Raw genomic sequence first — 24,406 nt, 5'->3', positions numbered from 1 at the left:
CTAGTTTCTCATGAATAATCTAGTTATTTCTTCTTTTCTATCTTCCCATGATAAGAATCTAACATCTATATTACCCATGAAATAAAATTATTATGTCCATGGTATGATCATGTTAGTACAGTGCATGATGTTATTGAAATAGTTAATAACTCATTTCAAGAAATAGTATTTTAGGCCTATATCTTGTCCTTTCCAATCTGTAATACATACTTAATGCCTTGTCAATACTGAGTAAAAAATAACAAGGCTTTATATGAAATGGTAGAGATAGGACATTTTTCCAATCAGTATATAGCTAGCTTATCTTTCAACTGTCAATCTCAAATATAGTAAAAATTCAGAACATAAAATTCAAAGATGTTAATAGATTTCCACTTATCTTGAATACCACATTTAAGAATCAACCTATACTAATACCAAGTTCAGGTATAGAATGTAATTTGAATTTGGATTACCAGTGTAGGAATAATCTTATTGGAACATGTATGAGCATAACCATCTGCCATTTCACAAAAATTGCCAAAGAATTCAGGACAAGCAATGCATTTTTCTCAAGTATTTCTGGCGCATGTTAAACAACCATTGTACAGCAATTAAATGCTTTCTTTATTTGACTTTAGCTCAAGTACCCTGTTGAATGTGAAGTCGGGAAGTCAGGGCCATGTACATGTCACGTGGTGTAAACCAAAATTTAATAGCCTACATATACTGCAGCATTAACTATGTAACAGTCGTCATTTTTATCCCCCATGGATTCCAAGCAAACTCCACTCGAGCACAACAACCCGCCATCTACTACCTCAACACTTACAATATTGCCACTGCAGAAATAAGAGACATTTACATCATGGAGGTTGCCAGCTGGCCCAAAAATCATTAGTAATAATATTATAGTAAACATACTAAAACATAAGTCACTCCTTAATCGATTTGTTAAACCAAGCTAGTCAAGTCCTAAAACCATCCCAATTATAATAGAAAAACATTCTGTAATAAAACACTGTAGAAGAATTTGTAGGGCTTTAAGTTCTATGCCCAGAAGGTTGACGACATATGCAAGCAAAAGATCTCTACTAAGACAACTGTCATTTGTTTGTCCATCTTATGCTTCCATATCGCACAAACTCACTTCTTCAAATGCAGGCATCACATGTCTCCACATAAGCTCGAGTATCCTATTTGTATCCTTATCACATATATATTCTCAACGACCGAATGCTTCATTGGGATTTATTAAAACAAAAAGAAAAATATTCTTTCTTGCATCCTAGGCACTGTGTATCTGCTACTTGGTCAAGACTCAAAATCGGAACACTTGAAATATGATAAAATTTAAATTTGCAGTCATTTTATCAACTTTGTATGAGTAGTAAGCAATCCTTTTTAATTCTATGTTATGAAAAGTCCTTGCAATCACAGACTCTGATTTAGTTTGGTAATATCTTCCATCAGAGGTCAGTTACCTCTTATTTAAAGTTAAAGCTAAAGTTCCTATGCTCTCTTGCAAACAGAGTGAAGTTAAAAATCCTTGTTTGGGAGCTGAGGAAAAGATCAACAAAATGCTTGTTCAGCATACCCAAAAGCTTATCCTTAGCATATGTGGTAGTTGCAATTTGTGATTGTGTATGAAGCATTTATTAAAAAATTCATCCAAGTCAAAGATGCTAGTAGCAAATATTGTCAAAAGGATTATGCTTGAATTTGTTATGAACAGATATTATTGCACTTGAAGTCATGTCTTCACAGTCAAATGTCTCAACTCTTAGACATAGTTGTTGAGACTCTACAATTGATAGAATCGGCTCTAACTTAAAAATGGTCACTAAAAGCCCCGTTCATGAGCCTTGATGGGTTAATCTGGTTGGGATCCAGAGATGTATAGTGAAATGGGTGGCTCTCAACAAGGATGGTACAAAGCAAACTTTGATGGAGCATCAAAAGGAAATCAAGATTCTCAGGGGCAGGATTCGTAATCAGAGACTGGTTGGGGAATGTCTTGGTGATGGGAGCACAAAAGTTATCGAAGGGAACGAACAATGTGGCTGAGGCTAAAGCGGCTATGTTGGCCATTCGGTGGGGTATAAAATTGGGGATCCAAAACTTACACCTAGAAGGTGATTCCCAAATAATTATTAAAAGGTAATGGGAGCATTATTTATAGGTGATCGGGCCCATTTGTGGTTTGTCTTGGTGTTGTTGATGTCAAGGTGTAGATGAGAATGGAAGCAACTTTTACGCTCTACACATCCAAGCAACAGTTGGCATTTGTACGCAATGTCACTACTAAAAGGATCAAATGCATTTTCAAGTTTGGAGACAAGGCTTTTGTATAGATAGTAGAAACCATTCTGGGTGAGTGCTTTCTGAAGACCATGCACAAATACCGCATGAATGTTGATGTAGTGACCATGGTGATGGCGTGGGGGTTAGAGTTGGGAGAAAAGAAGGATGTTCTGGCACAGGTTCTGAGGGGTTGCATTGAGGATGAGTGGTTGTGTTGGTTGATGGAATTGCTTGAAATGGCCATGCCTGAAGCGGACTTTGACGCTGGGGAAAGTCTTGACATCGATGGCATACATGAATTGAGGGAGTTGGTACCATTTATTCGTTGGCCTTTTGGGGTTGATAGTGATGAGCGTCATGCAAAAGCCGCAATTGGTTGGGACTCGCTAAAGCTTTAACTGAGGGAGAGGGAAGTGGAATCCTGTGGAAATGGTGCTTGTGGAGCTGTAGTGCAGAAAGTGAAGGTGAAGGGCAAGAGGAAGGGACTGGATTCGGGGAGGCCACGGCAGCAGAAAAGAATGATGGAACGCGCTAGAGCTGCGATGGAAGGAGTTGAGGTGTGCAACACAGGTGAGGGTTCGAGCAGCTTCACACAGAGAGTTCCCTAAACCTAGGTTTAGTGAAGTTTTTGTTTTCTTTTGGCAAATTTTAAAATGCAATGTTTGGCCCAAGTTTTAAAATGTGGCTGAAATGTAATTAGATGAATACATGTAAATTTGGCCCAGAAGAATGTAACGTACTTCTCGGTTTTGAGTTCTCGGGCATTGGTGTTGACTGTAGATTATCTATAGATTTGGGGTTGACGAATCTTTGTAATGGTGTTGTTTGTCCTCCCACTTGTAGAAGGGTTGGCTCTTCTTTTTGATCATGCCAACTAGTATTCAATTTAATGTCTAATTTAGTGTTTGGGTTTGGGTGCTTGATGTTTGGAGATATGGTTGGTATTTGCCTGTATAGCTCAGGTGGTTTACAAAAAAATTCTTCTTCTTCAATCATGTAATTACATACTTTATATATCAATAAAATTATATCTATTACCAACCGAAAAAAAATGGTCACTAAAAGTATTTACTATCCCAGGATTGTCAAAGTGCTCTTAAACAACTGACCATCAAAGAGAGAATAATGGATTAGTTTCAAATTAAATATTGTTTATAAGACATTCCTTATCTCTTGATCCAATCTATAAGTTATCTACTAGAATATCCTATGTATAAGGACCAAAAATTTATCGGTGTATGTATGTCACTGTCAATTGCTTTTGTGAATTTGGCCTACTTAAAGAATATTTGTTTACAAGAAATATCATATCAAAGAACAAATGTGAACAAGATGACAGCGACTCTTGAAAAGCAAATCAAGTTTTCAGTGGCTATGATTGTTAAAGCATCAAACAGAGGAATTATAAAAGGCATTGTTGGCTAGAAAAACTTTATCATAGCCTACCAGGGTATAGAATGGGATCGAGAGTTGGGGTAGATGGCATTGTTTTATGATTAATACCACACTCCACTACTAGGGTTATGTTGATGGTGTTTTTAGGCACAAATGAATACAAAATAAAATACCAAAGCATTTTACCCTCTCTTGAATAAAATCACCTCATATGCTAAATATTTGATCAACTAAGATGATTCCAAGGTTTCTACGGTCAGTTCTTGACATGTGGGTAACTCAAAGGCTAATGTGATTTGATGTTTTCACTTGGTAACTTACAAAATTGTTCTAAAAGATTCAAGGTTATTGTTGTCACAAAAGCTTGCACCCTTGCTGAGCTATCAACTTAGCAACCTTGTGAAACATGGAAACAACCCCGAAGTGTGGGACCTTGCGCAAGGGGGTTGAATCTCCGAAGAAGGCCGACTTCCTTCTCTATCTAGGTGCAAGTGTTGAACCAACTCAACACTTCAAAACTAACTACTAAGCCTATCCTAACAAATTGCAGAGGAAAAGGGAAGAGAGAATTGCTTGAAAACAAAGAGAGGTGATGCACCAAGAAGAGATTGTTTCTCTCCCTACCGAAATGACACCAGTAATTAATTGAAGCACCCTAAAGATGCACATCTTCAGTTGTATGAGTGACCCCAATGCATACATGAAGGTTAGAATTCACTGAATGCCAAGAGGGGAGAAGGATTCCCTCAAGTCGCACTCAAAAAACCAGTTAACACAGCGTATATGGAGAAAAAGCCATAAGACATACACCTACGATGAAGGTAAGAAAGCATACACAGCATACATAGGTAGAAAGAAGGCAAGAACGGTGATTTTCAATTAATCATAACGCCAAAAGCCAGTCTTACAGTTGCATAAATGCAAAAATAATTACAAGTCTTCAAGAGAAGAGAAGAGAAGAGAAAAAAAGCTCAAGGCAGCAGGGAGAGAACCCTTTACAATGAGGCTAAACAACCCTTATATAGAAATCTGGGTTACAATGGTGATCATGACCTCTGCATGTCACTCTGGGAGTGCAGGGAAGTGCATGCACTTGGCTTGTACATGCAAGAAACCTAGCCATACCTCCAAAGGCAATTCTGATGAAGGTAGATTAACTGACCTTCCAAAGTCAAACATGACATAAGTCACCCAGCATGGCCCCCGTACCTCTCTTGATGGAAATCCTGCCAAAACATCTAGTACACCCTTGTGGCTCCACAAAAAGTCACCAAAAGTATCGGAGCATTAAAGGCCTTGAGTGTCGATCACACCATCAGGAAGTGTCGCCAGTCAGAAAGAAGTTCGGGAACTTCGGAAGTTTGGACTCCCAAAGTGGAAGAACCTCGGAACCTCGGGGGTCTGAGATAGGAGAAAGAAGAGCAGCAAGGAACTTCGAAACCTCAGGGTTCCGGAGTTCCGAAGAATTCCAAAAGGCTAAGGAAGGAACTTCGGAACCTCTGGGTTCCGGAGTTCCATACTAGAGAGTGAGAGAAGAAAGGAACTTCGAAACCTCAAGGTTTCGGAGTTCTGGAATGCAGAGGAGAAAGGGAAAAGGGACTTCGGAACCTCGGGGTTCCAGAGTTTCGGGGAACTGGGCAAAGGGACTTCAGAACCTCGGGGTTCCGAAGTTCCGAAATGGGGGAAAGAGGAAGAAAGAGGGGGAACTTTGGAACCTCAGGGTTCCGGAGTTGGGAAGATTAGAAGGGAAGGGAACTTCGGAACCTCAGGGTTCCAGAGTTTCGAAGAAGCTAAGGGAAAGAAGGGAACTCCGGGTTCCGAAGTTCCGGAGTAGGAATGAAAACGGCTAAGGCACAAAACCACAGAACCTCAGGGTTCCAGAGAGAAGAAGAGGGGGGCCAAGGAACTTTCGACAAGGCAACACTTCGAATTCTGATTCCATTGTTTCTCCTTGATCAACTGAGGCAGCGGTCGTCCATAGAACATATTTCTGATCGGTTCTCACTAATGGACCAAGGGTGTCATAAAATGACAACAATTATCATGACTGGACATGGGTGTGCCAATGGTTTTGAATGATTTTGCAATTTGAGCTCGATCTAATCTAACAAAGAATTTTCATATAAAATGCAAAAGGATGAGGGTTTGGAAATTCTATTATAAGACTATCTAACCTAGAATGCAAGATGTTATGAATGATTTAATGAAATTCAACTAGGCAAGGTTTCACCATCAAAGAACAATTCAATGCAAACTTAGTGCAATAATCTGAGGTAAATTTATAGATGTTCAAATTACTACCATCAAGGCAATGCATACCAATGGATAAGCAATAGTTGAAGTTAAGTTCAATTCCAATTCCAATTGACCACACAAGACGAACTTACACTCAACAAGAAGCTAGTGGTATGGATTAAATGAAATTCATTCAAATGCATTCAACGCGTCTTTCATCCAATCTAAAATACTTGAAACAAATTCTAATCTAAATTTGGAGGCAATGAGAACCACAAATGCATACAAAATCTAAACAAAACCACCAAACTTCAATGATTTGTATTCAAACTTGCAGCACATAGACGACAATTCTCAAAAATCTCTTCCTTAAAAATGAGAGGCAAATGGGTTTATATAGAGCCTCAAATTAAATGAATGGCCAAGATTCATTTAGAATCAAGGGCCAAGATCATGCCAACGCTACCCTAATTAGGGTTTACATCAAAAGTGGAACCCAAAAAAGGAGGTTCAATAGGATGCAACTAGTCAACAAGTAGGGAATCTTCTAGAAGATTCTGGCCTGCATCCCTCTCTCTAGCTACATGCTCGACAAATCTAGCTAAGACTGAGTTGATTTCCTCCATCGTAACACTGGGTAGACCTTCCTACTGCAAATTGATCACATCCAAGGTATTTTTGATTGTGGATTTTTGTCCTATTTTTGAGTGAGTTTTGAATGTGGATTTTTGTCCTGACACCCATCGAATTTCCCCTGGGGGGTGAGTTTTTGCAAAATGAGTGCATTTTTGTCTAGATTTTTGTCCAAACTCATATCAATTTTCCCCTAGGAGGTTTTTTTATGTGCATTTTGATAAATTTGAGCATGGATTTTTATCCAAGCATGGGTCGAATTTCCCCTATGGGGCGAATTTTGACACTTAAGTGATTTTTGAAGGGATTTTTTTTAATCCCAACCTATAGCGATTTTCCCCTGGAGGCTTTATTTTGGATTTAAATTGGAATATTTTAATAAATAAGCCCCATTTTGATTGCTTTTAAATAATTATTAAATGATTATTTAAATTTTAAAAGCAAATTTAATAACTTGCAATAATTATTAAATGTTTGAACCTTCTAGAAGCAAGTTAGAGTTTCACCAAGCAAGTATTTATACAAGTGTTTTTTATCCCACATTGCTTGTGTGGTGAAAGTTGGAGGTGAAAGCAAGTATATGAGAGGAACTTCAGCATTATTTTATTATTATTTCTGCCAGGTGTCTCCATGAGAGCGATTTTTCTCCAAGTTGGGCGAATTTTTTAGCAAAGCATTTTTGTGAAGCGTGGGATTGAGGATTTATTTTCCTCCATTTTTTCCAGCTTGCTGACTTATTCCTCCTTGGCTGCCATTAAAGACCAGTTTCAGATTTTCGATTTTTGCTAAGTTTGGCGATTTTTTCCAAATTTAGCAATTTTGGTAAAAGTTGGCAAAATCTTGAGGACTTGGGTGATTTTTCCTCCACCATTTTTGTTGTTGTTCAGACCTTCATTGCTGCAGATTGTTGCCATTAACAACAATTTTCAGAATTTTGAAAATTTCGCTAAATAAGGCAAATTTTTGTGTTTGGGGTATTCAACCCCAACTTGGGCGATTTTTCCAGATTGTTGCCATCCTCCATTGCTGCAGATCTAAGCTACCATTGACATCAAATTTTCAGAATTCCATTTTGGGCGCCAGACTTGGGAAAATATCGATTTTGCTTGGGAGGTGTTTTGGTGCCATATTTTGATGATTTTCATGCATGATTGTTGGCTGCCATCACTTCCAGCCTGCTGATTCGCTTCAGATCTAAGGTTTGCTTCGGATTTTGACCTCCATTAATGGCTGCCATTAATTTTCAAACTTAAGTTTTTATTGCCCAGCCAATTCCAACTTAAACATTTAGCATTTGGAGGCATTTTATGGAGTTTTCTGTGCACTTTTTAGACCATTTTATCGTTGTTGCAGGTCTGAAACTCCATTGTTAGGCAGTGGTCCTTAAAAATTTTCATTTCCAGCCACCTAACCAATTTTGGCGAATTTGCTTGGGGCTGTTTCCTTAGCAATTTTTCATCATTTTTCAGGGATTTAAACCACTTTGCAAGGTGCTGGTAAGTCTGAAGTGTTCGATTTTCAGACTTGTCCTCAGAAAACTAAATTTTTACCAGCCATACTTGCATTCCAGAAAATGATTATTTTCATCAATAAAACTGATTTTTATTGACTTTCATGCACATTTTGAAGACTACAACATGTTTTGAAAGTCTGAATTTTCAGGATGTCTTCAGAATTTTGACCTCCATTGTTGACTGCGGAAGGTGTCTTCAGACATTCATTGTGTGAAAACACAACCTTTCACACCTCTCCTTAGTCATCACTTATCCGGTATACTCCTTTGCATTCTTTGCTTGCATATTTTCTAAGCATAAGGAGGTATAAATGAATTTTATGGAAGGCTTCCATGCCTTAGTGTTGTCACACTTTGAACGTAATTGCTAAAATTTACTAGGTGTATGGATTATTTTCCTGACTCCATGCTCTAAATTAGCTAAATCTCTAGAAAATCAGGAATTTTATTACAAGTATTTATTTTTATCCTAGGACTAACTTCCAGCTTCGTATAGGTGCGATGTCAAAATCAGGATACAAGGAAAGGAAAGAGCTGCTAAAGACGTTGGAGACTGGATTTTATCCAGAGTTCAAGATTTCATCCGAATGGAAGGAAATCACTGATACCAACATGCATTTCCTGGACGTCGACCAGATGCAACATCGGATGTTCGGATCCAGAGATCAAGTTTCTTCTCCAGCATATGCGAACATTATGAAGAGTGGCATTTTCCATGCCGCTGGGTTTCCACAATCCATACAGTGCAGTGAGTTGATCCTAGAATGTGCACGATGTTACGATCCACTCACAAGAATGATCAAGAGTCCCAAGGGTGTTGTCATCACCTACCTTGCTAAGGACGCCATTGCTGAGGTGTTCGGAATTCCACGCAGTACAGACATGAAGGATGTGACCAAGGAGGATTATGCAAACAAATACACGAAGAAGATGGGTGTATGCAAGAGTTTAATTAATAAAGAGTGGATGATTGAACCTAGGAATCATCATTCCAAGGCTCCCAAGACACTTATGTGCATAGATTTTGTTGTGACCATTTCACACATCACCCCATTAAAATGGGGACCCCCTCTTTTTGCTCGTTTTTGCTCGCCTTTCTCTCTGCTTTTTAGGGTTTTGGTTTAGTATGTCAGGTGTCTGGACTAGGGTCAAGCCTTAGGGTTTCCGTTTTGATGTTTTCAGGCCAGAGTTCAGTCAATTTTGAAGACTTGTTGAGCTTCCTCCCGTAGGATGCAATTTTTGAATAAAGTGAATTCGTCAGAGGTCTAGAAGGTTGGTCTAGTTTCAGTTGGAATTTTGAATGCAAGTCCAATTTTTGCCTAAGTGTTGATGATGAGATTATGAATCTTTGCCCGGGTGATTTTTGACCAAGTTTTGAAAATTTTAATAATTGATTCTGGGTATTGGAAAGGTCTTATTGTTGCCTTGTCAAGTGATTAAACCCTTGAAATCGTGATATTTTGGCCTGTGGAAGCAAAATCGCTCCTATCCCTCAGCCAGGGACCAGGGCGAAAATGATGTTTTATGCATCTTGATTGTTAATTTATTTCATTTGTCTTGTGCAGGGTCGCCAAGAGATGCGTTTGAACGCAAATTGAAAGATTTGGAAGATTTTTGAAGCTTAAAATGACAAATTTTTGGAGTTTTAGGACAAATCGCTCTTGTCCCTCACTGAAGGACCGGAGCTTGTTTCTCAAAATTTTACTGTCCTTGCAGGATCAAGACGATTTTTGGATTGGAAGAGATAAAGGGAGGCATGTTCTTTCCGTTGAATATAATTTGAAGAAATTCGCAAACATGGAAATGTGTCAGGTGCAAAAATCGCTCCTGTCCCTCACTGAAGGACCGGAGCTTAAAATCCAACATTGCCTTGTCCTTGCAAGATTTCAACAATTTCGCGATTTGAGGAGAACCACGGAAGTACATCTTATCAGTTGAATATAACTAGGAAATGTCATCATGAGGAAAATGGACCCCAGAAGCAAAATCGCTCCTGTCCCTCAGCCAGGGACCAGGGCGAACTTTAATGGTAGCTCCCGTCCCTCTCCCAGGGACCAAAGCGAATTTCCTTATAGGGCAAAATTTGGCCGAAGATCAAGTAAGTCTTAAGTTTGAGGCAGGTAAAGAAGGTGTAACGAACCCATTGAAGACAAATTGAAGATTGCAAGACACCGAAGCGAGGCCCATATTTGCTTAGGCGCTCCTGTCCCTCAGTCAGGGACCAGAGCGATTTCTTCCTTAGACCAATTTCGCAACAAGATAAAACGAATGCCATGCCAAGGATAAGTGAAAGGGGGCACAACGAGTCCGTTGAAGACAAATTTGGAAGTTAGCAAAGCACGATTGAGCCTACAAGTGTAAATTCGCTCCTGTCCCTCACCCAAGGACCAGGGCGAAATATTGGTTATGTTGCCTCCCTTCCAAGTTTAAAGTCACTCCAAGTCAGGGTACAAGGAAGCAATGATGTTTGGAACGCCTCGACAAAGAATGAAGTTACAAAGATCGCCAAAGATGAAGAATTTGCACTATATGCCCAAGATCGCTCCTGTCCCTCAGTCAGGGGCCAGAGCGAAATCTCTAGATGAGCTTAATTTTTTAATATCAATTTCATTTCATACGTTCAAGAAGGATCAAAGGACATTGTTTTACATTGTGAAGGCAATTGCGAGTTGATAGGAACAAGGATGAGCCCAAGACACCAAGGATCGCTCCTGTCCTTCAGGCAAGGACCAGGGCGATATTCACTAAATCAATCATTCTTTTCAAAGATCACCTCAAAACAAAGATCAACAAGGCTGAAAATGTCATTTAAAGGGTGTTGAACAAGAAGTTAAGGTTAAAGGATGACAAATTTGGGCTAGAACACAAAGTTCGCTCCTGTCCCTCACTAAGGGACCAGGGCGAAAATCATTCAAACATCAAATGTTCCTTGTAAAAGACAAGTAAATTATGCGTGCTATGAAGGGATAACGTTGTTACTTGCCTCGTGATGAAGATTGGTGATCAAAGAAATAAGGATCAAGGAGAAAAGCAAAGTTCGCTCCTGTCCCTCACCAAGGGACCAGGGCGATATTGACCTTAAGAGGCATTTATCCACAAAGTTGAATCGATCAAGCTCGAGATACCCAATGAAGATGCCAGTTTCCACGTGGAGAAGGTGGTTTTGAACGTAAAAGGAAAGAGAATCAAGCCTAAAATGCTGATTCGCTCCTGTCCCTCTTCCAGGGACCAGAGCGATATGGTTTGTATTTTTTTCATCTCCCAAATTTTGGCGCTAATGACACTTTTCAAATTATATTAAATGCTAAGATCGATGAAATTTGAAATATTTAATTAAGTTAGCATTTAAAAAAAATTGCGCAAAACATTTAAATTAATTATTTGTTGCCTTTAAAAAATCGAATTAATTAAAAACGAAGGCATTAAATGAATTAATTATTATTTTAAATAAAAAATTGGGGCGCTTGGGTTTTATTTGCTTTATTTTACAAAGTCGGCCCTTAATTTTATTTAAAATTTGTTTTTAATTGTCTTATTTAACAAAGTCGGCCTAGAGGTAATTGTAGAGGAGAGCGCCTATAAAGGAAGGGTAAGTTATTACATTTCAAAAAATTATTTAACATCCTTTGCATGCGAAATATCAAGAAGACAAGGAAGCGCGAAATTATCATTAAAGAAGTGTGCGAATTGTGTTTAAGAGTGCGAAATTCATCAAGGATACAAGGTGCGAAACATCATCAAAAGGGGTGCGAGTTTGGTTGGAGTTGAGCGAACTTGCCATCAAGACATTGAAGACCCCCAAAGGTGGCGAGGTTGCTAAGGAGGACGTTCGCTTGAGAGAGATCACGTTGAAACCATCAAACATCGATTTTTGCCTAGGCGAATTTCTTAATTTTGCATTTTAGAGTTAGCTCTCAAGTAAGGTATGGCAAATTCTTCTCTTATTTTGAATGTTGATCGTCATGGCCTTAAATTTTGAATTTTGAAATTTTGAATTTCAAGTAGCTCAATTGTATTTAGGAAATGATAACTCAAAGACTTATCATGAAGTTTCCTAAATTTAATCTCTAATCTATAGTTATACCTTGCAAAATCTATTACTTATTATGAAATGTTGTGTAGGTGTTACAATGGCGACCCCGAAAGCGGAAGCATCCACCAGTCGTCCAGCTCTTATGAAGGAAGATCAAAGGAACGAAGAACTGGAAACCAAGATCGTGTCTAAGTGGAGCAACATTGGAGATACCAACTTGGGCAACTTCAGTACGAAGAAGTTTCGGGAGGTCCCTTATATTGGCAAGCCATCACCTGTCGCCAAGAGGATAATTGAAAGTGGCATCATTAAGGCGGCCGGCTTCCCACCAGCAGTACAATGCCATGAGTTGATGATCGAGTGTGCTCGCCATTATGATCCTCAATCCAGAACGATCGTGTCCAAGGAAGGAAACACTTTAGCTTATCTTTCAGAGGAAGCTATAAGTGAGGCTTTCCATCTTCCGGAGCACAGAGATATGGTCTACAAAAGCATAGAAGGAGCCAGGTCCATGTACGAAGATGATCCAGATGCTTGCCTAAGCATTATCAACAAGAATTGGCTACTTAAGAGTCATCCTCGCCTAAGCAAGATCCCGAACACACCACATAGGATCGATTTCCAGGAGGAGTACAGAGATTTGATAACGATGCTCAACCGAGTCACAGGAGCCCCTCAAGCCTTCTATTTTGAGAAGTGGATGTTCTACTTCATCCAAGTGATAGTTCAGGGAAAAGGAACAATTCATTGGGCTAGAATGATTAGCCATTGCTTGGACGTACAGTTAAGGAGACTGAAGGCTACCAAGTCCTTCCACATGAGTTCATACATCATATATGCCTTGATCAGGAGCTTTGAGTACGCAGGACTACCTCACAGAGGAGTGATTGGAAGAGGACCCGGCGAGGTCAGAGTTTGTGATTCCTATGTTCACTTGCATCATCCGCCAGGAAGTAACTACAAGCTAGTTAATGATACCTTCACGATGAACATCACAAGGACGTTGCAAGGTGGGATTCACAATAGACTATCTCAGGATGCACAAGAGCTAGTAAAGAAGTACGGTGCTTGGTTCATCCAATTTCCGAAATTTACTTATATCAGAGTTCATGGATGTCCTTCACCTCCATACATGTTGCCGAGATATCCGACAGACAGAATAGTGTTACTTGAGGTAACAAGACAGTTGGCAGCTTATGCGAAGGCATTCAGACACAGACATGGAAATGGAGTTCCTGTACCTATCATCTTAGGCAATTCAGTTGAGGTATGTCCTAATGCTCTAGCCATGGATGACGCAGAGAAGGAGTTAGCTTTGTATTCATTTTCATTCTTTGCCTTGAGAGAGAGCTTTGATCCACATGGATATATAGAGGAGACAATCGGTAGGAAATATAAGCATGAGTTTCAGATAGAAGATTTTATGATGAATCTCTTAGACGATCTTGAAGTGAAAAGAAAGGTGCATTCTAGATTGCCTTTGGATTTCATCAGAAAATGCAAGATTTACAGAGTGGCCGACCAAGCTCAGGACAGTGGCAGACATCTCCAATCATCCTATGATTGAGAAAGCAAAACAGTGAGGTTAGATTGGAATGAGCCCGAGGTTGTGGATCTAGATGCTTTGATGGCTCCAGTCTTGTCTTGTACTCGCAGATGGGTTGATGTGCAGCATCAGAAGTTGAGAGAACAGGGCATAGCTATGACTTTCACCTTGGAGGAGAGACTAGCTGAAGGTGGAGCCAGTGTAAGCGAAGGCAATCCTAATCCCAGAAATACAAGTGAAGGTAACCTTCGAAGTGCAAGTGAAGGCAATCTCCATCCAAGAGGCTCGAAGAGGAAATAGAGACCTGAAAAAAGAGAATCTTCCAAGAAGAAGCAAGAGGCCAACCGAGATCGTTCATCCGGTAGATCTTTTCGACAAGAGAAGAGGACATTTGAGATAGAGGAGTCTATGGAGTCAATGGTACAGAATGATAAAGAAGGATAGGCACCAGGTGGATCTCTCCAAGACAATGAGTTGCATGAAGATAGAGAAGATAATGAAGTAACATCTCCTCCCAGAGAAGAAGAATTGCTTAAGGAAATACAGGTTAAAGAGACAAGATCTGCCATCCCAGATTGGTTAAAGGAAAGATTAACGAAAGTAATTGTGATCGAGGACGAGGACAATGTGATTGATTTAGAGAGCCTTGTTGGACATTCCCAAGAAGTGACAGAAAAGATGAAGGCTACCAAGATGTCCAAGATGATTAGAGATGAGACTGGATCCAAAAAATTGCAGATAGCTACACCGGCAGTGGACAAATATGAAGGTGAGATCCTCGCAGAAGAATATGATGTAGAGACATTTGAGCTAGGTCCATCCACAACTGAACAGACAATGGATGATGCCACCGATTCATTTGAGGCATTGAAAGACAAGCTTAGAGAAGAAATGGAAAAGAATAGAAAGCTTGAGAGAGAGAGAGGTGCATGGAGAACATATTTCAGCCATCTCAATCGGCCTTTAGGACGACAGGATCCAGCGAGATCTCCTGTGCAGGCACTTCCCCTTCAATCAATTGGTGAGGCAGAGAGATTCAGGAGTTTGGTCCAGCTTATGAGCACTTGGATTGACAAATCTCATACAGTTGCCGTAGAATTTGCAACAAAGATGATGCAGACCATTCACCGAGCTATCCAGGTTCTTGAGATCATCCACAATTTGATGATAACAGTAGCCGCTTTTGCTCATACCAAAGATGTTATCATTCCTGTCTTGCAAGTAATCAGACAAACATCAAGGAAGGTCTTAGCGCAGGAAAAGGATCATGGATGGAGGACCTCACAGTTTACTTCAGTGGTCAACCTTACTCCAGATGAAGGAAGTTCTCTTCGAGGACATCAGTACTAGATGTAGCCATGTTGAGGAGGTTATCCATCCGATCCAGGACAGAGTATTTGAGGTACTACGTACCATTCTTGGCAGGAGGATCGAAGTTGAGACAGATGTGGATTTGCAGGAATTGGAGGATAGAATTAAGGTCATCTTTTGCAAAGATGCTAATGTTATTACAGATGAGCAACGGGACCAGATGTTTGCTACCATGCTCCTGATTGAGAAGACTAAAGAACTTGAACCTGGATGGGACGCTTCTCTTCTCAAAGCATTTGATTAGGTCATCCACTTAGAAGAAAGAATGAGGAATCTTCCCGAGATTCCAATTGCTGAGATCGAAGGAATCGTATCAAGATTCATTGCATATGCTAAAAAGGAGCATTGGAAAGGGAATAAGATTCTAGATGAGAGGTTGTTATAGATGACATGGCACCTTAATTGTCATTGGTCTATGTCTCCTAGATTTTTGTGCCAAATTTAATATTTGGCTATGCATTTAATATTGTTCAATAAAAAGGAGGCTATTTGTAATAAACCCTAATTAGGGTTTAGGTGTCATAATCTTGGCCATTGATCTTCTTTCAATCTGGACCATTCATTGTAATTGAGGATGCTATTTATACCCTCATTTCTTTTCATTTTTGTAATGAATCAGAGAGTTAGAAATTATTGATGTATTAGAGAATTAGAGAGATTAGAGTTTAGAAGCAATTTACTTTTGTAGAAAGATTGAGTTTTGAGAAAGGAATTCAAACAATTGTTGTACATGATGGCTTTGAGATCAATAGAATATTGAAGTTATGGTGTTTTATTGCAATTCTCCTGGTTATCTTCATGGTTGTTCATTTTCTTGAATCATTCTCAATCAAAGTAGTGTGTTAATTCGAAAGACAAAGTGTTGGACTTGATCTTTGGTAGGATTCTCTTTCCAAACCACTAGCTTCTTGCTGATTGTAGGAACGCCTTGCGTGGTCGACTGGAAATATTTGAATCGCTTAAACCTTCAATCGTTGTTGTATCTTGGATATGTACCCTTCGTGGTAGTGTCCTTGATCTTTGATGTATTGAAAAATCATTTGTTACCTTAGAAGATCGCATCAATTTCAATTGAGTTGTTAATTTATGGCAATATTGAAGTTGGTAGAATCTCACCAAGTCTCGTCCGCATTAAGTCATTCTTAGGGTTAGACTAGATTAGACCTCTTGCAAACCCTACTCTTTTGATATTTTTTTGAAAGCTTGTTTAGTTTAGGAAATTCTTCGGCGACGTAAGGCCCCTTGATGACACAGCAATCACAACGACCACTGGTGCTTATCCACACGTAGAGACCCTACTAAAAAGAACATTGGAGTCATCCTAACTGATCCTTCTTGCGATATCTTCAGCAGTTAGCGACTTTATTCAAGAGAGGATAAGATGCCTTTGGGTATTTTATTCTGTGTATGATTGTGTACAAAATACACGTCAAAAGATTTTAAGGAGGAATATAGTGATTTGATATTCCTACTCAATAGAGTGATGGGAATGCCGCAGGGAGCAATATTTCATGGATGGATGTTCTACTTCATCCAAGATTGTCTTAGAGGAACACTGGTGAATTGGTCCAAGATCATAAGCGACAATCTGGATTTTTAGTTGAGGAATGTAGAGCGGTCCAAGTCATTCGCCATGACTTCTTACCTGGTGTACCTGCTTGCACGATTTGTTTCGTACAGAGGACTAATATGCAAAGGTGAAGTCGGGAATGGGCAAGGACAGTTTAAGAGTTATGAATGCTACCCCCAGTTGAGTATGCACAGAATTGAAGACTACAAGAGAGTGAATGATGCATTCACTATGTACAACACACGGATGCTGCAGGGCGGAATCCACAGAAGATTGTCCAAGGAGGCAACAGAGTTAATAGAAAAATATGGATCGTGGTATATACAGTTTCCCACTTTCACATACCTCAGGATTCATGGGTTTCAATCTGAACCCTACAGACTTCCTAGGTATCCGACTGACAAAATGATATTGTTGGAAGTGGTAAGACAACTTCTAGAGTTTGATGTTATCCAGAGAGAGAAGCACAGGACAGGAACGACATTCCCTATTTCAATTGGGAAGACGTCAGAGGTCTGCCAATCCGCCATAGCTGCCAGCACTGCAGGTGAGGAGATTGCATTCTACAGATTTGCAACATATAAGAAAAGAGAAAGATTCGATCCAAACAAGAAGGTCGGAAGGATCAAAGGAGAGAAGTTCACTCATAAGGTTGACATAGAAGATTATTGGGCTAACTTAATGGACGAACAAGCAGTGAAGAGAAGAATGTGGTCCAGAATGTCAGTGGATCATGAGGAAGTGTAGACTTTTCCTCATTCCTAATCAGGTATTAGATGATAGAGATCATACGCACCCGCATTATGAGAATGAAATGAAGAAGGCAATCCTATTGCCAAATTGGTCAAAGTCAGAAGAGATTGACCTAAATGTATTGATGAGAGAGGTCTTGAATTTCTCCCGCACATGGGTAGATATGCAGATGAACAGATTAGTTGACATGGGTGTTCCCTTCACTTATGAAAGGATGAAGCCAGAAGAGTCTACTTCCGAGGATGATCAGAGGACTATCAGTGATGTCAGGATTCATGCAGACGAAGAGAGTCAAGCTCCCAAGAGAAGGAAGAACATGCCTAGAGAAGTCAAGGCTAGAGGGAAGAAGATTGAGGAGGTGAAGAAGAAACAGAAGACTATCACTCCACTTATCATTCCTTCACCCCCTCCCAGTGCCTCATCAATCGAAGTGATTGAAGTAACAAAACAAAATAAGGAGACTCAGCAATGTTCCAACACAATGATAATACCAGAGAATACTCAGGAATTTCATGCCACAGCAACATCTGCACCTCCTGATGAGAATGATGACCAACCGGGATCCCCTACTGTCCTTTTGGAAGTTAGTTTGGGAAAGGATGTATATGATTGGACCAGGAATAATCCTGATGATAATGATGAAGTTATCTCGGCACTAAAGGACCCATTACTTGGATAATGATGAGTAGTTCCCTCGGCCTTCTGTTATATGCCCACACACTTTCACTTTTTCCTTGCTTGGTGTTGTAAATCTCCGCCACAATTTCATTGTCATCTCGTAGGAGTTTGAACTCCTCTTGGAAAACCTTCTTCAGACTGTTCCAGGACGTTTTATACTGGGCATCCAAGTCTGTATACCAATCAATCGCTATTCCCCGCAGGGTGGCTGGAAATGCCTTCAACCAGTAATCCTGGTCGTCCTGGACATTTGCCTCCCAAATGGTCATGCATGTCTTACAATGTCGTACGGGATCCTCCGACTCGTCGCCCATGAATTTTGGGAGTTCTTGTTTCTTCGAGGTGTGTGCCATTGTTCTTGTCTGGAGGGTTTTATGTAGCGCTTGGAAGCGACTATATGCCGGAAAGGTATTATGTGTCTGGGAAGTACCGTACGCACTTGGTCTAGTTGGACCCCTATCCGCAGGGCCTTGGTCACCTTCGCTCCTATAATCCCTCCTTCCTGGGGTTTCTAGATCTGACCCTCCTACTTTGATTCCCTCAGACAAGGACAAATTCCTAATGCTAGATAATGTTGCTTAGTGGTGATCTCTTTGTGCAGGTCCCGTCCCACCTCCTCTCCTTGTTCCGAATATTCTGACGGGTTGCTCTACGACTCGGCTCTGGAGTCTTCTTCACTTGACATCGAGTGTGGGGCCTGGTCGACGAGATCTTCCTCTGCTACGTCTGGAAGTGGCAGGTTCCTAGCGACCCCGGCCAACTCCTTCCACATACACAGCCTTTGTCTCTGTCGACTACGACTCCGACTCACTCCGACTTCTACTGCGTTTCTTCGTGCTCTTCGAGTCAGCAACCTCCCTTAGCCGTCGTCTCCGTTCGACCTGTTCTTTTATGCAGAGAGATCTCCGTACAGTTCCCTCGTCTACTCCTTCGATGGCAGTGGTATGTTTATCCTTGTTTGGCCGTAGGGGCATCAAGTGCTAGAGGTACGGCAGTCGACTAGCCTCCCTCTCCTCTTCCTCCCTACGGCTCCGCTCCTTGTACCTTCGGAGTACTTGTTGCCGACAGAGTTCTCGTGTAATTTCCTCCCTTTGGTCTTGAAGTGCAATCAGATTTCTAGCGAATAACCTTAGAATACTTCCGAGCAGGTCAAAGACGGGAGTGCTAACGGTGAGTTCACCACGTACCGTGCCTTTCGAGACGGCTCTCTCTCGAGCCTCTCTTTGCATGTAATGCGTGACTAACACGTTCCACAACTCTACCAAGTCTACTGTCAACTAATCCTCTCGAGTCTCTTTCGTGGTACTTTCTTCGTGTGTGTCGTTGTCCACGACAATTAATTGCTGGTTGAATGGCCGGCCCATCAATTCCTTCCGCCTGCCGCCATAATTATCTCTAGGTTCGTTCAGGCAACGGCACCAAAATGTTTAGTCCTTAATGTAAGATTGGTAAAACTCACAGATAACACAGTATTTCCACACATACCAACTATTCATGTAACAGAACATTCATATATCAAAGCATAAGTAATAATGATAAACAACTAGACCAGAAGAGTGATATCTTTATTGAATTATCCACAATATCTCCATACAATATCCCCCTTGCAGAGGTTCCATCCAAACAATATATAGACTCGACGGCTGGCCAAGTTCCCAACCGTCACCAACTCCCAACTACCCGACGGGAACCTCTCGGCGACTCAACATAAACATAAACACAAATATAACTATCATCCCTACTAACATGTGTTATTGACCCCTAACAAACATCTTCAATCCATTTTCCAACCTTCTGATATGTATTCCTCATCACCTCATGGTTGAAAGGGGATCCACGATCAATAGGAACAGGTGAGACAAAAGTAGGATCCTCACACCTTTGGTAATCCATCTCTTCAATGTCCTCCTTGAGTCTCCTATTCTCACTCTCAAGCATCTCCTTTTCAATAGTCCTATCATTCAAATTGACGGTGAGACCTTGCCTAGTAGGATTCCATCTAATCACTCACCCATCTCCTTGTGTTCTTGGCTTTAGGATAGAATTCCTCAACCCTATTTCTTTTGCCCCTTTTCTTCAAACTCAAGCTAGTTTAGGATAAAAAGCATCACAAGATTGTAACATCAAATGATCAAGTTCCAGCAATTCAAGCATTCAATTCAACGTAAGTCCCCTTGTGATTCCAGCATAATCACATCAAACTATTGAGCTTATCCACATGTCGTGACCCGACATTTATGAACCTTGGAGTTGTTTCAAATGATCCTTAAGCTAATCTTTAGCATTTGAGTAACTTTGTTCAAGAGAGGATAAGATACTTTTGGGTATTTTATTTTGTGTTCGCATGTGCCTAAAAAACATATCAACATACTCCAACAACATGGAAGAAAGATCAAATCAAGAACATAAGTGAAATTTATTTCCTTCATGACAATTCCGCTCAAAGCCTTGAAAGAAGGAAATAACAAGTTAAGAAGTAAGGGTGCTAATCCATCATACCCTTACAATTCCCCCTTTGTCCTGGAATTGTGACAAAAAATGTATCATAGGCAAGGAAGAGGGAAACTTCAGCAAGGCGAGGAAGATCAATCACCAAGGTGAGGAGGAAGGAGTCAAGACATCTAGGATTTGTTGATGGGGAAATGTCGTACATCGATCAACACAGAACAAAATGCATCGAGTACATCCTACTCTCTCTTGGATAAGGAAACTTTGTATACCTTCAAACTTTGTATACCTTCAGACTGTCCCAACAAAGTAACACCAAGGTTCCTAACATCAGGTCCTGACTAAGCTCTGCATAACTCAAGGCTAACGTGATTTGCTAGTAATCACAAAGGGGACTTATGCTTGACAAGCTGGTCTACATCTAGTATGGCTATATGGTTGATGCTTCACTTCTCAAACTGGGGAAAATAAAGAGCAAAAGGGATAGGGTTAAGAGAACCAAAGAGCAAAAGGGATAGGGTTAAGAGAACCTAGGGACAATCATGGTAATGGTTGGTGTTGTGGATAGATAGACTTCACACAAAACTAGCTCTTGCTTAGCCAAAGATAAACTCACAACTCCATAGAAATAGTGCAATATCCAAAGGGAATAAAAGGATTTTCAGACCACGAACATTCATTAAGTACCCAATTCTGGCACAACTTAGATGAACATTCACAATTGAACTAACAACAATAGAAGGCTCAAAATTGTTGGAGTATTTGTCATTGATGTCTAAGGCTTGTTGAGTATGCTAAAGTTGTTGGTTGTGAATTTTGATTGAGCTCCATGTGTGCCTGGTTGGTTGAGCTCCCTGCGTGCTTGGTTGAGCTCCCTGCGTGCAATGGGGGAGTTTGTTTGAATATTTTTCATTAATGTGGCCTGCTAAGTATGCTAAAGTTGCTGGTTGTGAATTTTGGTTGAGCTCCCTGTGTGCCCGGTTAGTTGAGCTCGTTGTGTGCCTAGTTGAGCAACTTGAGGTGCTTGTATGCTTGCTTCAGCTAGCTGTGTGCCTATTTGGTTCTTGTCAGCTGCTTACTTGTCTTCCAGTTGTGACAAATCAGACTTTATGCCATGTCATGGGTTGAACATTCTTTGGGGACTTTATGTTTTAGTCAGACCACGTATTGCTGGTTGGGTCAAAGGAATCATATTTGTTGCCTTGATGTCGAGGGTCAAACTCTTAATGTATGGAGCCTTCATTTGCAAGATATGGAATCATTATCACAGTGGCTATATTTTAAATTTTTCGAACCAAAGCTTTTTTTTGGTATGTATCGTGGAGTGGACGTGAATCTTTATTTGTGTTGGCATCATGTCTGAATCTGTTTGCATTGAGAATTTATTTTTGAGCTGAGTTCGTAATTAATTTCTGCAGAGATCATGCCTTTGAATACTTTTTGTAAAAGACATTATGGCTTAAAGTGTTGTGCATAATAAAGGCTGTTTTACAATATTTGTATTGGTTGAAATACGTTTTTTCTCTAGCAAAGATTCCTAGGTGTGTGGCAGGAATTACCACTTGGTTGCGTCTATAGTATCGCTGAAAAAGAAGAATTGTATAATTATTCTAGGCATTTTTCTTCTTAGGTTTGGCTAAAGACTTTTTATTGGGGAAGAGTTGTGCTTTTTTAAAATAGACGTTGCTTATTTCAATAGAACTTGATGTGAAGGTGGAGCTCCCGTGAATTATGAGGGCATTATTTTTTGCTGAGTCGTGCCTTAATAAAAATTATTGAAGGTTCGGTAGGATTAGAATCGCATTCATTAATTCTGTGCAATATAGATATTGTCTCACCTAAAGGTTTATAAAGTTCTCAACGTAGTTATTTTTTATGTATCGACTAAGTGTAAGTGATGTGGTGGCGATGCGTTGTTTTAAAAAAACATGATGGTGCATTTTTCGGGTGTGAGTGGTGTTGTTGTCACAAAAGTTTGCACCCTTACTAAGCTATCAACTTAACAACCCTGTGAAACATGGAAACAACCCCAAAGTGTGGGACATTGTGCAATGGAGTTGAATCTCCAGAGAAGGTCGGCTTCCTTCTCAATCCAAGTGCAGGGGTTGAACCAACTCAACACTCTAATTTCTACTTCCGAACCTATCCTAACAAATTGCAAAGGAAAAGAGAAGAAGGAAATGCTAAAATGAAAGGAGGTGATGCACCAAGATAAGAGATGTTCCTCTCCCCACCCGAAATGACACAAAATATCAATTGAAATACCTTGGAGATGCACAAACTTCAATTGCATGAATGACCCCAAACGCATGTATGAAGGTTAGAATTTGCTAAATGTCAAAGGGGAGAAGGTTTCCCGCAAGTCACACTCAGAAACAAGTTAACACGGCATATACATGAGAGAAAGCCACAAAACATACACTTATAATGAAGGTAAGGAAACATACACAACATGCATAAGTTGAAGGGAAGCAAGAATGATAATTTCAATTCATTCTAAGGCCAATGGCCAAACTTACAATTGCGGAAATGCAAGAAATATACAAGTCTTCAAGAGAAGAGAAAAAGCATAAGAATAGCTCAAGCCAGCAAGGAGAGAACCCTTTACAGTTAGACTTAACAGCCTATATATAGAAAACTGGTTACAGAGAAGAGACAAATGGTCAAGAAAGGGAAGCCTTGACCCTTGTGTGTGCAGAGGAATGTCAGTCAGGGAAGGTAGGGAAGTGTGCAGACCTAACATAATGTGTATGCAAGCAACCTGGCCATACCCTGACAAGGCAAGCCCTAGAAGAAAAGTACTTCTAGAAGGTGGATTGATTGAAACTCCAAAGTCAGAGCATGCAGACCTAACATGAAGGCCATCAAGTAACTATAAATAAGCATGGCCTTGGACTCCACTTGATGGCAATCCTACAAAAACATTAAATGTGCCCCTGTAGCTCCATAAATGAAAGTAGACAAGTCACAGAATTCAATAGAGCATTGAGAGCCTTGACTGTTGATCACGCCATCTAGAAGTGTTGATGTCACTAGAGGTCGGATGTTGGGCCCAGCTGCAAGGAGAGAGTGTCTGGGACTCTGGGCCAAGTCTCAAAAAAGAGAAAGGGACTTAGAGCTTGGGAATTCTAGGATTTCGGGGTTCAAGGAAGAGAAAGGGACTTAGAACCTCCGCCTCCTGAAAAGACAACACTTCACATTTCATGATTCCATTGGATCTTTCCTTGATCAACTAGGGCAGTGCTGGTCCATGGAACATATCTCTGATCAGTTCTCACTAATTGACTAAGGATGTTATAAAAAATGACAACTGGTGTTCAATGTTTTGTAGAGTTGTCGTAAATCTTTTAGAGACTAACAGTCGCTTTTTGAAGAAATGTTGTGGCTGGTTTTTAAAAAAATACGTACGAGCCAGTCAAGATTTTGGGGTGGTGTTGTAGCAACTGTGAGGCACAGAAAAGTATTATTGTGTGCATTGTGCATTGAAGTTAAATGGGCTATTGTGAGAAGTGAAGTTTTGTGGTGTTGTTTGAAAAAAAACAACTCTTCACACGTATGCATCGAGTTCCTAAGTTGATATTTTCTCATAATATCTATGTTGTATATCTATTGTCTGTGTGGGTACGTTGAGCTATATCCTTGATGTTGTGTATTGTACTGATGTTTTGTTTGGACGGTGTTGTTAGGTATTCGCACATCGCCCTATTGCAAATGGGGACCCCCACTTTTTTCTGCTTTCTAGGATAGTGTTAAAATCCTTAGCTATTAGCCTTTGCATTAGAGGGGTATAGTTAGTTAAGAGGCCAAGAGTCAGGTGGATAGCCTTGTGTGAGGTGTGAAATGAGTGAGTTTGTGAGCCTCCAGTAATGTCTAGATCACATGAGGAGTAAAGCCCATCATGAGTTCAAACAAGGAGTCAAGAGGGATTGCTAGTAATAGTTACAAGTG

The 24,406-nt window shown here is 40.3% G+C and overlaps 1 protein-coding gene across 1 annotated transcript in view; it reads right to left on the bottom strand.

Moving 5' to 3' along the window:
- Positions 1–345: 345 nt before the first annotated feature.
- LOC131035323 (uncharacterized) overlaps positions 346–24,406 on the bottom strand; it is a 39,041-nt gene continuing 14,980 nt past the window's right edge. The window contains exon 4 of the mRNA XM_059208017.1: positions 346–821. Coding sequence (XP_059064000.1) covers positions 692–821 — 130 coding nt within the window. The 3' untranslated portion in view covers positions 346–691. The remainder of the gene's footprint in view (positions 822–24,406) is intronic.

This window comes from Cryptomeria japonica, chromosome 7 (genome assembly GCF_030272615.1).
Source record: "Cryptomeria japonica chromosome 7, Sugi_1.0, whole genome shotgun sequence".
Taxonomy (NCBI): domain Eukaryota; kingdom Viridiplantae; phylum Streptophyta; class Pinopsida; order Cupressales; family Cupressaceae; genus Cryptomeria; species Cryptomeria japonica.
Note: the sequence above shows the minus strand (reverse complement) of the source record. Positions and strands in the feature narration are given on the sequence as shown.